This window comes from Mus caroli, unplaced genomic scaffold, assembly GCF_978045245.1.
Source record: "Mus caroli unplaced genomic scaffold, Mus_caroli_1 scaffold_13, whole genome shotgun sequence".
Taxonomy (NCBI): domain Eukaryota; kingdom Metazoa; phylum Chordata; class Mammalia; order Rodentia; family Muridae; genus Mus; species Mus caroli.
Window position 1 is genome coordinate 44431590 of NW_028227268.1, and position 12120 is coordinate 44443709.

Here is a 12120-nt window from a genome sequence, read left to right on the forward strand (position 1 = left end):
TTAAGACTTATTTTATTTTATATGAGTTGCTGTCTTCAGACACACTAGAAAAAATGGCATCAGATCCCATTACAGAGGGTTGTGAGCCACCATGTGCTTGCTGGGATTTGAATTCCGCAGACTCCTGGAAGAGCAGTCAGTGCTCTTAACCATTGAGCTATCTCAGCACTGCTTCAGTCTTCTTTCTTAGACCCTTTTCTTCTCTCCCTAACGTCGACATATTGGATTCTCTTGGTGTTTAATCTTGATCCTCTATATATTTAGATCCCTCTGTGTTCTCTATTGTAGGCCAGGATCATCTTTTTCCTGCAATATGAGGTAGTTTCCCCAGTTTTCTGTTTCCACTCAAAATTCCCATATAGTCTTTGAAGATCCTTATGCTTTCTTCACATCCCCCTTCCTCTCCCTGGTCAGACTGACCTTCTCTGTTGCTAGGTCATGCTAAGAGAAGGCTCTTCTCCTGCACCTCATCCAACTGTCTCCCCCAAGGAGTCAGTTCCTACCCTTTGCTCCTGATCACTCCTCACTCTGTAGAGGAGGCTGGCCTTGACTCAGAGATCTGCCTCTCTCTGAGTCTATGAGTACAGGGATTAAAGGTGTTCACCATCATGCCTAGCTCCTGGCTAGGTCTTTATTTGAATGCACTTTTTCAAGACCAGGTTGAGTTCTCTATTAGAAGGTCTCGTGATTCTCTAATTAGTTTGCAGCAGGGTCTCAGTGTGTAGCCTATGCTTGCCTCTAACTTGAAGTTCTCCTTCCGCCTGCTAAGTGTGCTGGAGGCTTAGACGTCTCCACCTAAAAGAGAGAGTGAACTGTTTTGTAGGTGTGAGCATGCCTGTATGTGGAAGCCTAAGGATAGCTTTGTGGAGTTAGTTCTTCCACCTTTCTGTGAGTTTGGTCTGGTTAAGGTCATCAGGTTTGCATGGCAGACACTTGGCCTATGGAACCATCTAACCAGCCCCCAGCCTAGATTTTAGATTTTTTAAAATGGGCTGGGCAACAGTGATGCGTGCCTTTAATCTCAGCACTTGAGAGGCAGAGGCAGGCGTATTTCTGAGTTTGAGGCCAGCCTGGTCTACAGAGTGAGTTCCAGGATAGCCAGGGCTACACAGAGAAACCGGGTCTTGGAAAAAAAAAATTTAAAATGTTAGATAGGTTTCTGAGACTTTTTTGTTTTTGACCTTAAGGTTTTTGCATTCTAAATGAATATTTACTCTGGTACCTTTGAAATAAGCCTGAACCTTAGTTCGCAATAACAGAATGAAGAATATTTTATATTTTAAATTCCACAGCAGACCAGAAGGGCTATCCCCCACATAACTAGGCCTTTTAAATTTAGTTTTTTGCTCATGTTGCCTTTATCCAGGACCGACCCTCCTTTGTTCATAGAAAAATTTATTAGGGAGGATTAAGCACCCAATGGTGGGAAGGTACTCGGGCATCCTCTTCTGAAGAAGTCCAAGGCATCTGTCAGCGCGTTCTTCTCATCACTAAGTACTGGATGGTATACAGGTGTCCCGTCTACCACTGAGATATACTGTACCCTCGGACGTCTTTTACCATAATGTAATTTGTAAAAATTATGAACTCTACCAGGGAGGAAACATACTACATTCAGTTTTACAAACCAAGACAGCATGACCCTCAAGCAAACAAGCACAGTGTAAATAGTCCTTGAAGCTTCAAAACAAAAGGAGTTAACAGACTAGATCTCTCTTCAGCCTGGCCTCCTCTTAATTGCCTCCTACAAGTTCTTGTTGGAAAGGAGGGACTGTTGAGTCCTCCCCTGTGGCAGTCTGATTCCAGCTCTAGTGCTCTTCCAGAGAATGTCATGGTAACCAGCACCCTCTCCCTCTGAGCCACAACTTACACTGCAGCCGGCTCCTGCTTGGAGAAACCTCCCTCTTCTTCAAGGCAGATTTAACTCAGTCTTTAATTTGAAGCATGTGAGTACTAAATGCAAAGCTCAAAACAAGAATCAGCTCATCCTATATGCCTCCTATTAATAATGATAGCACACACGCGTGATGCTTTATTCACTCTGGAATCGATGCTGCTTGGCATCCGCAGCCTGCAGTGCTGATGCAGCACTCCACGAATCTAGCTATGGATGATGGGAAGTCATGATTGCTGCTGGCACTCCACTCTTAACTGGAAGTCTCAGCATTGAGCTGGATTGGAAGCCTTCCACAGGGATAGCACAGTGCGTGCTTTATCTCTAATTTAGGCTGCGAGCTAGGAGGAAAGGGATTCAGCTGTCCTCTCAGTCTTCATGCACCCTGGAACGCCAGCTGCCTTCCCCCCCACCCCCCAAAAGCCTTTGTTTTCTCAGGTAGGTTGTCTATTTCTGTTAAATAGACTAGGGACATCTAATCTGACCCCTTAAAAGATTGAATTCATGGTATAGTGACCTAATTAAAGCAAATTGTGTGTTGAGACTGTTGTATCCAAATCTATTTTTAATGTCTCAGTTCAGGGCTTAGGAGAAGCGGTGTTCAAATTAAAATTAGCAGGCATGGTGGCTCATTTTTTTAATCACAGCACTCAGGAGACTGAGGTTGGAAGATTGCTGTGAGTCCTGCAGAGTGAAGTTTCAGGTTACACAGCCCAGAGTGGAAAACTCTGCCTTAAAAAAACACCAAATATAGGGATGGGGTTCTAACTCTTTCCGCCCTTCCTTTCTATCTTTCCTTTTTTTTTTTTTTTTTTGAGTTGTGGTCTCACTATACAGTCCTGGAACTCTGTAAATAGACAGGATTGGCCTCCAATTCACAGAGATTCCCCCTTCTAAATTGTGGGATTAAAGGCTTGATCCACGACATCCAGCCTAGAACTTCAGATTGAATTGGCAGAATTTTTAAGACACTCATGTGGCATTGCTCAAGCTCAGTGACCTTAAGGATAAAGATCTTAGGAAACAAAAGCAGGGGGGACATAGGCCTGATCCATGTCACAGCTCTGCACAACTTTTACATAGTCATCAAACTTCAGGACCAATTTATAACCTTAAAAATTATTCAAGGGATCAGGCAGTGGGTTTTGCTGGGTGGTGGTGGTGCATGCCTTTAATTCTAGCACTCAGGAGGCAGAGGCAGGCTGATCTCTGTGAGTCTGAGGCCAGCCTGGTCTACAGAACAAATTCTGGTACAGCCAGGACTACAAAGAGAACCCTATCTGGAAAAACAGGAAAAAAAAATTATTCCAGGGGCTAACGAGATGGTTCAAGTGGTTAAGAGCATGCCTTGCTCTTGCAGAAGTCCCTGGTTCAATTCCAAGCACCCACATGGTGCCTCCCAGGGTTCCCGAAGTTCAATTCCAGGGTATCTGATGCCTTCTTCTGGCAGTCTCAGGCACTGCATGCACATGGTGCACATAAACATTCATACATTAAAAATAAAATAAATCTTTGTTTTTGACATTGTAATGTCTACAAACAAAATACAGCTGGATTCTCATAACTTTTTCTGCAATAAGCCTGTCACGTGTTATATGACCTGGAAAATACAAGAGGTGATCTCTGGACCACTGATACAATGTGACCAACACATTGAAATCCCACAAGTGTTACTGTTGGTGACTGTATCACTTTGAACAAGAGACTTCACCTCTGAGTGTATTTCTTCCCTTTTTGATTTTTATTTTCTTCTGCCCTAAATGACAGAGAAACAATGTTTTATAGCTTACAGGACAAGTTTCTAGTATTTGATCCATGAGCACCAAACGGTATTTTTAGTTAAAGTCCCAAGGGGTGGGGCTGATGAGAGGGTTCCCTGGGCATAGGCACTTACTGCAAAGCCTGGCAACCTGAACCGATTCCTGAAACCCATGTCAAGGTGGAAGAAAACTGACTATGCACACATACAAATACACATACACACAGCCCCACACATACTCACACACACCATATACAAACCACACAGTACATATACACATCTCTCCCTAATACATACACAGTATACATCATACACACACAGATATACACATATTTTAAGTACCAAGGGGAGACCTATATTGGTTTTGGGTGGGGTTTGTGTTTATTGGTGTTTGATTGGTTTGTTTTCCATTTCTCTCCTGGTGACTGCTCTATATATTTCTTTAAAGTAGTTCTTTTTTTTTTTTTTTTTTGGTTTTTCAAGACAGGGTTTCTCTGTATAGCCCTGGCTGTCCTGGAACTCACTTTGTAGACCAGGCTGGCCTGGAACTCAGAAATCTGCCTGCCTCTGCCTCCCGAGTGCTGGGATTAAAGGCGTGTGCCACCACGCCCGGCTTTTAAAGTAGTTCATTTTTAACGTAGTAAATACATTACCTTTTACCATAATTAGTATTTTTATTTTAAAAATTCAAGCCGGGCGTGGTGGCGCACGCCTTTAATCCCAGCACTCGGGAGGCAGAGGCAGGCGGATTTCTGAGTTCGAGGCCAGCCTGGTCTACAAAGTGAGTGCCAGGACAGCCAGGGCTACACAGAGAAACCCTGTCTCGAAAAACCAAAAAAAAAATAAAATAAAATAAAAAAAATAAAAATTCAAAATAGGGCTGGAAAGATAGACGGGTGCTCTTCCAGAGGTCCTGAGTTCAATTCCCAGCAACCACATGGTGGCTTACAACCATCTGTAATAGGATCTGATTCCCACTTTTGGCATGCAGGTGAATATGCAGATAGAGCACTCACATACATAAAATAAATGTTTTTTAAAACTCAAAATAAGCCGGGCGTGGTGGCACACGCCTTTAATCCCAGCGCTTGGGAGGCAGAGGCAGGCGGATTTCTGAGCTCGAGGCCAGCCTGGTCTACAAAGTGAGTTCCAGGACAGCCAGGGCTACGCAGAGAAACCCTGTCTCAAAAAACAAACAAAAACAAAAAAAATCAAAATAGAGGTGAAAGGGGGGATGGGATAAGGGATTTGTGGAGGGGGAAACCAGGAAGGGGGATAACACTTGAAATGTAAATAAATAAAATAACTAATGAGGGGGAAGAAAAACAGGAAAAAAGTCAAAACAGAGACCTTAGTAACTAGAATGGTTGGTTTATTTTCACATCTTTCTTTCTACTTGACAAGTCAGCTCCGTGACAACAGGTAGTCCTGCTTTTTCTCAGGCCCCCAGCTTTCACATAGTGTACAGACAGGCACTAAAATAGTACTAAAATAGTTTTTTTGTTTTTTTGTTTTTTTTTTAAAGAATGGCAACTGAGAATTTAGCCTTTGGCTTCTTTACCATCTGAACCCAAAATTTCTACTTGGGTTATTGGGCATATGGAGGGACAGGGTCTCTCTCATGTAGCCCTGGCTCAAACTCAGTATGAATTGGAGGATGAGTTTGAACTTCTGATCTTCCTCTACCTCTGAAGCTCTGAGCTTAAAGCCAGCATGCTCAGTGTATACAGTGCAGGGATAGAAGAGAGGGTTCCTGCACACTAGATAGATGCTCGTCAGTCCTGATACATCCCTAACCAGCTACTGCTGGTTCTTGATGTTGTTGACAAGGTTCATCTTAGTTGGGTATGGTGTTGGTTGATACCAGTTCAGGTGACTTCCAGAACCACAGCCGCCACATTTATGTTATGGATACTAGGCACCTGTATTTGTACAGAGCGCCTAGAGGGTTAGAGCTTTTCTGGTACAGAACCACAGGGGGCCTTTTGCTGTACAGTCATTTGTTGTCGTGGTTCTTGTCATACCTGAGCTGGGTATGATCTCTGTCTTCCAGAAAATTTTACTCTGGGATGTGGGAAAGGGATACGCAGATAGTATAGGGTAGTATAGGGTAGCTGAGGTAGCTGAGGGGTGTAGCAGTCAGCTTTAAGGCTCTGAGGTAGAATCCTGGGGTTATTGACTTGTTTGATGTATGGGATTTTAGTGGGTTGCCTTGTTTTATTGTTTTTTTCCATAGACCCTCGGGTAGCTCAAGCTGTCTTTGACCTTGAACTTATCCTTCGCTGTGTGTCTGTGTATGTATATATACATACATACATACATATATATAGTATGTGTATGAGTGTATGTGCACGTGCGCACACAAATGTGAATGTAGAAGCCAGAGGACAACCTCAGGTACCTTTCCTCTGGGGCTATCCATGTGGGTGTTGGGAATTGAACCTTGGTCCTCTGGAAGAGAAGCCAGAGCTCTTAATTGCTAAGCCTTCTGACCACAAAATAAAATATTTTTTAAAAAAGAAACCCAGTTAACATTTATTGAAATTATGTTCTTAGCTGCTTTTGTAGGTCTACACATGTAATTTCAGTACTTGGCAGTTAGAATCAGCAGGATCTAGACTTCAGGTTCATCCTTGGCTGGATGGCAAATGTTCGGCCACTTTGGGCTATATTGAGACAGTATCTCTAAAGCCAAAAAGAAACTATAGGTTCTTGTTTGGTTTTTTTTTTTTTTTTTTTTGTGGATTTTTCAAATCAGGATTTCTCTGTGTAGCCTTGGCTGTCCTGGAACTCACTTTGTAGACCAGGGTGGCCTCGAACCCACAAATTCACCTGCCTCTGCCTCCCAAGTGCTGGGATTAAAGGCATGCACCACCACGCCCGGTTGTTTTGTTTTTTTAAGACAGGATTTTTCTATGACCAGGCTGGCCTTGAACTCCCACCTGCCTCTGCCTTAAAGGCATTAAAGGCATGCGTCACCATTACTCATTGATGAAGTAGGGAGACATGACAGAGACAAGATTGTGGGTTGTTTTCTCCATGTTTACATGGTTCCAGGAAAGAACGGAGGTCACCAGGTGTTGCACAGTAAGCACTTTTACCCACCGAGCTATCTCACCGACTTTCATCACCTGCATCATCTTTATTATTATTGTGTGTATGGTTTGTGTGTACAGGACCATAATCCACAGTACATGAAGAGATCAGACAGCAATTTTCAGGAATCCTTTCTCTCCTTCACCCATGGGCTCCAGACATCAAACTTAGTTCAACAGGCTTTGGGTGCACCTGTTGTCATTCTCTGGGTGATCTGGGTGTTAGGTGAGGAGGTCAGAAGTTGATGTTTGTTTCGGTTGGTTTTTTGAGACAGGCTTAGATTAGATTGTCATTTGTCCTGTGGGTATGTCTGTGAGGTTGTCTTGATTTTTTTTTTTTTTTTAAGATTTATTTATTTTTATTTATATGAGCACACTGTAGCTGTTTTCAGACACACCAGAAAAGTACATTAGATCCCATTACAGATGGCTGTGAGCCACCGTGTGGTTGGTAGGAATTGAACTCAGGACCTCTGGAAGAGCATATAGGAGGGCCCAGTTCCCTATGGAAGGACCAACTGGTCCTGAAGCATATCAGCAAGCTAGCTAGAAGCAGCATCCTTCTTTATGGTTCCTGCTGTGTCTTGTCTGTGAATGAGTTTCTTGAAGTGAGTCAGAGGTGGTGCTATGTAGAATAGCAAGCAAGCCTGGCCTTCGAGTTTCTGCCTTTACTGCCCCCGGGGTGGATGTGACCTGGAATTATAAGGTGAATCAACTAACTCTTCCCTCCTCTAGAGGACTTCTGGGCAGCGTTTATGACAGCAACACAAGTGAAATGAGGAGGGAAATGATACTAATGGCTTGGTCGTAGTTCTGAAGAGGTTCTTTTTAGCCAAATTCTCCAAACCAGCAAGCAGTCATACAAACAGCCATAAGTTTACATCATGTGTCCATAACGGGATCCGATGCCCTCTTCTGGTGTGTCTGAAGACAAGCTACCATGTACTCATAAACATAAAATAAGTTTACATAGTGTGACTAAATCCATTAAAAAGGGATTTTTCTTTTTTAAAATAATTTTATTATTTTTATTTTATGTATGTGAATGTTTTGTTTGTATGTCTGTGTGCCACATATGTGCCTGGAACCAGAAGAGAATGATATTGGATCTCCTGGAGCTGAGGTCACAGTTGGTTCTGAGAAGCCATGTGGGTGTTGGGAATCAAACCTGAGTCCTCTGGAAGAACAGCAGAACAGCTAGTGCTCTTAACACAGCCATCCCTCTGGCCTCCCTGTCCTTCCCTTTGTTGGGGCAAGGTCTTGTGTATTCCTGGCAGACCTGGAACTCACTCTGGACCAGACTGGCCTCAGATTCTCAGAGATCAAACTCTGGGTATCTATGCATGGCAGGGATTTTTCTCTTGACTCTGCTAGAGTATGTGTGAAAGCACACATGTGCTGGCAGCTCCTGTTTCCAGTCTTCCTGTGAACAAGGCCTATAATCCCATCCTCCCATCAGAGCCTCACCTATGTAGTCATCTCTGTGCTAGGTGCTTTCTTCATCTGCCCAATTCTGCCTGGAAATTTTCAAGTAAAACACCTAGGCTAAGAGAAATAATCAAGCCAGATGTGGTGGTTACTTCCTGTAATCCCACCACTGGACAGGCAGAAGCAGGAGGATTGCTGTGAATTCAAGGCCAGCCTGGGTGAGATCCTTTCTCACTAAGAACAGTGAGGAGACAAATGATACTGATGAAAGCTAAATGCCATCCTTTAAAAATACAAGAGGAGGGGCTGGAGAGATGGCTCAGCAGTTAAGAGCACTGGCTGCTCCTCCAGAGGTCATGAGTTCAATTCCCAGCAATCACATGGTGGCTCACAACCAACTGTAATTGGATCTGATGCCCTTTTCTTTTCTTTCTTTCTTTTTGGTTTTTCGAGACAGGGTTTCTCTGTGTAGCCCTAGCTGTCCTGGAGCTCACTTTATAGACCAGACTGGCCTTGAACTCAGAAATCCGCCTGCCTCTTCCTCCCGAGTGCTGGGATTAAAGGCGTGCGCCACCACACCCGGCTCTGATGCCCTTTTCTGGTGTGTCAGCAACAGGGTGCTCATATATAGAAAATAAATAAATCTTAAAAAAAAAAATACAAGAGCAATAACACTAGGAGCAATGGGAAATGGGAGATGTGGAGCCATCTGATTGTTTCCTGGTTCTGGACCTCCTGCATGCTAGGTGAGCCCTTACCATTGAGCCACACTTCCAGAGTGAGCCTCCTCATTCTTACTAAGGAGTAAGATGGAGTAGGCAAAGCGGTGGTAGATAGCTACAGGATTTTGTGGGAAGATTTAAGAGCTCTCTTTAAAACCGTGTGTCTTTGTTATAAGACAGGGTCTTACTGTATAGCTCTGGCTTTCCTGAAACTCATGCTTTAGACCAAGCTGGCCTTGAACTCACAAAGATCCACTTGCCTCTACCTCCTGAGTGCTGGGATTAAAAGTGTATGTCACTAACACCTGGCTCATGGGTCTTTTTTTGCCTCTCCTTCTTCCTTTCCTTTTGTAGTCTTCAAGGAGGCTGTGAGAAGCAGCAACAATGTCTGATTTTGTGGAAAGTGAGGCCGAAGAGTCAGAAGAAGAATACAATCATGAAGGCGAGGTGGTACCTCGAGTCACCAAGAAGTTTGTGGAAGAGGAGGATGATGGTGAGGAGGCCCCAGCCTCAAGCTTCTCCCCACTATTCCTAAGCTTTGGATAGTTGGAGTCTTGCTGATGAAAGGCTCAGGCTGAGCACAGGAGTTCTCACACATGAGGTACCAGCTTGAGAACGTTCAGTCATTCTTAGAAACACATAGTGCATTACACTGCTGTCTCCCAGACACAGTACTTAGAAAACTAGGAAAACAAAATAAGATACAGCTGTTATATGTGCTAGTGTGAGTTTACATTCATCTGTGGGGCAGACAGTGATCTGATAAATAAATCTGTAGGCAGCGCTACCTCCTCTTAACCCTGTGAATGTTTATGTACCCCATTTTCTAACCTTTAGGTTCATCAACAGAGTGGAATTGGGTAATAACATTAAAGGGGAAGGGGGTGTAATTTTCAGCCAAAGGATCTAAGGAGTACAGGTGCTGAGTCTGTGCTTTGCTTTGAGGGAAATGGGTTACCAGCAGGTGTAAAGCTTCTAGTGACGCCTTGAGGAAGCCAGGTGATTGGGAAGATTATCTTTCTTAAAGCCAGGTGATGAAGGGGGAGAGACACCTTCCTTTGCAGGTGCTGCTGCTCTGAGTCCTGCATTGTGCTGTTAAGTGTGAAGCAGGAATTAGCATGCCACCTAGTCACTGGGTGCAGGGCAGGGGGATAATTAAGTACGTGGGTAGTCTGCACCCACCCCCTCTTCCTAATCTCCATGCCTCATATCTTCATGATTTCAGATGAGGAGGAGGAAGAGGAGAATCTAGATGATCAAGATGAGCGAGGCAACCTGAAAGACTTTATCAATGATGATGATGATGAAGAGGAAGGGGAGGAGGATGAGGGCAGCGACTCTGGGGATTCAGAAGACGATGTTGGCCACAAGAAGAGAAAACGCCGTAGGTCCCCTTGTCACCTGGGGCGGGGTGGTGGCAGGGGGCGCGGGCTTGGGGCGCGGGTGGCGAGAGTTGCAGTGAAGAAGAGCCTTGTCTCATTGTGGGCACCTTGTTGTCTTTAGCATCTTTTGATGACCGCCTGGAAGATGATGATTTTGACCTCATTGAGGAGAATTTGGGTGTTAAAGTCAAACGAGGAGTAAGTGCTTTCTTTACCCTTTTCCCCGAGTAGTCTGGGGTCACCAGGGAAAAAAAAGGATGACTAGTAGCATCATGCTTTGGGGCCCAGATCTAAAGCGTATGAGAAAAAGATTTGCCAGTTTGCAGGGTGGGCCTTGAGGCTGGTTAAACATGACTCAATGTGTTCTTTCCCATCTCACTTGATAAATGTAATTGTGGTAGGAATATAGAAATGAGCCTGGACAGCAGACATCCTTACAATTGACATACACAAACCCCATCCTAAAAGGGCACATTTTTCTCAATACTAGCAAAAATACCGACGTGTCAAAAAAATGTCTGATGATGATGAAGATGATGAAGAGGAATATGGCAAAGAGGAACACGAGAAGGAAGCCATTGCAGAGGAAATCTTCCAAGATGAAGAAGGGGAAGAACGCCAGGAGGCTGTAGAGGCCCCCATGGCCCCTCCAGACGAAGAGGAGGAAGATGATGAGGAGTCAGGTACATGTCAATTGTTGGACAGGGAAGCCAGCATTGGGTGGGTGCTGAGATTTCCTGGTCCTTAACAGAGAAGGGCCTTTTAAGTGCCTCCCCAATTTTCTCCTCAGCAGGAACCAGGTTTATCCACTGAGCACTAACCTGTTTCTTGTCCACCCAGATATTGACGATTTCATTGTGGATGATGATGGACAGCCTCTGAAAAAACCCAAATGGCGAAAAAAGCTCCCTGGATATACAGATGCGTAAGTGCACCCTGTTGCCATGTGATGATAAGGACATTGTATGGGCGTGTACCAAAATTAGAATATCCCTAACTCTGATCTGTTTTGTTCTGTGCCTCAAGTCACCACTGCTAGGCAGTGATCCGACTCTCTCTCCAGTCACTGTGCACTCTGAGGTATAGGTCCTCAAACCATTAGAATCGATTTCCACCTGAGCATGAGTGCAGCATCCCTCTGCTGCCCATTGTATTCCCTTATAGATGGTCTGATAACCTGCATTAATATCTGAAAGTTTGAGGGGTTTATGATGTGCTAGTGTCTTGGCAGAAGATGCTCACCAAGCAGAGAAAGGACCCGACTATCTGTGATGTTGGTTCCTGTCTTAGGCAGGTGTCAAAAGTAGGCTTTTTATCTTCTGATAATAGTTTGCCTGGAAGCCTTCAGCCACCTATTTATTTCATACTGAGTGTGGTTTTCCACCTGGCTTTCTCTTTGCAAAGTTTCTGGGCAGGAGCTGCATGTGTCCTCTCCCCGCTGAGCCCCCTGCCTCTTACTCTCACACACAGAGCCCTGCAGGAAGCCCAGGAGATCTTCGGTGTGGACTTTGACTATGATGAATTTGAGAAATACAATGAATACGATGAAGAACTGGAAGAAGACTATGAGTACGAGGATGATGAGGCTGAAGGTGAGATCCGAGTGCGCCCCAAGAAGACCACCAAGAAACGAGTGAGTCGCAGGAGCATCTTTGAGATGTACGAGCCCAGTGAGCTGGAGAGCAGCCACCTCACAGACCAGGACAATGAAATCCGAGCCACTGACTTGCCTGAGAGGTTCCAGGTAAGAACCACAATGAGTAGTATCTATGATGGACTTTGAAACCCATGTAACCCAGGTTTAGTGAGTCCAACTATCAATCCTGGCAGTACTGAGAAT

At 44.4% G+C, this 12120-nt stretch overlaps 1 protein-coding gene across 1 annotated transcript in view; it reads left to right on the top strand.

Annotated features, from left to right (window-relative positions):
• Positions 1 to 12120, top strand: part of Supt6h (SPT6 homolog, histone chaperone and transcription elongation factor) — a 39306-nt gene that overhangs the window by 3154 nt on the left and 24032 nt on the right. Inside the window, exons 2-7 of the mRNA XM_021177464.3 lie at positions 9253 to 9391; positions 10124 to 10282; positions 10402 to 10478; positions 10771 to 10963; positions 11121 to 11205; positions 11751 to 12024. Coding sequence (XP_021033123.1) covers positions 9283 to 9391; positions 10124 to 10282; positions 10402 to 10478; positions 10771 to 10963; positions 11121 to 11205; positions 11751 to 12024 — 897 coding nt within the window. The 5' untranslated portion in view covers positions 9253 to 9282. The remainder of the gene's footprint in view (positions 1 to 9252; positions 9392 to 10123; positions 10283 to 10401; positions 10479 to 10770; positions 10964 to 11120; positions 11206 to 11750; positions 12025 to 12120) is intronic.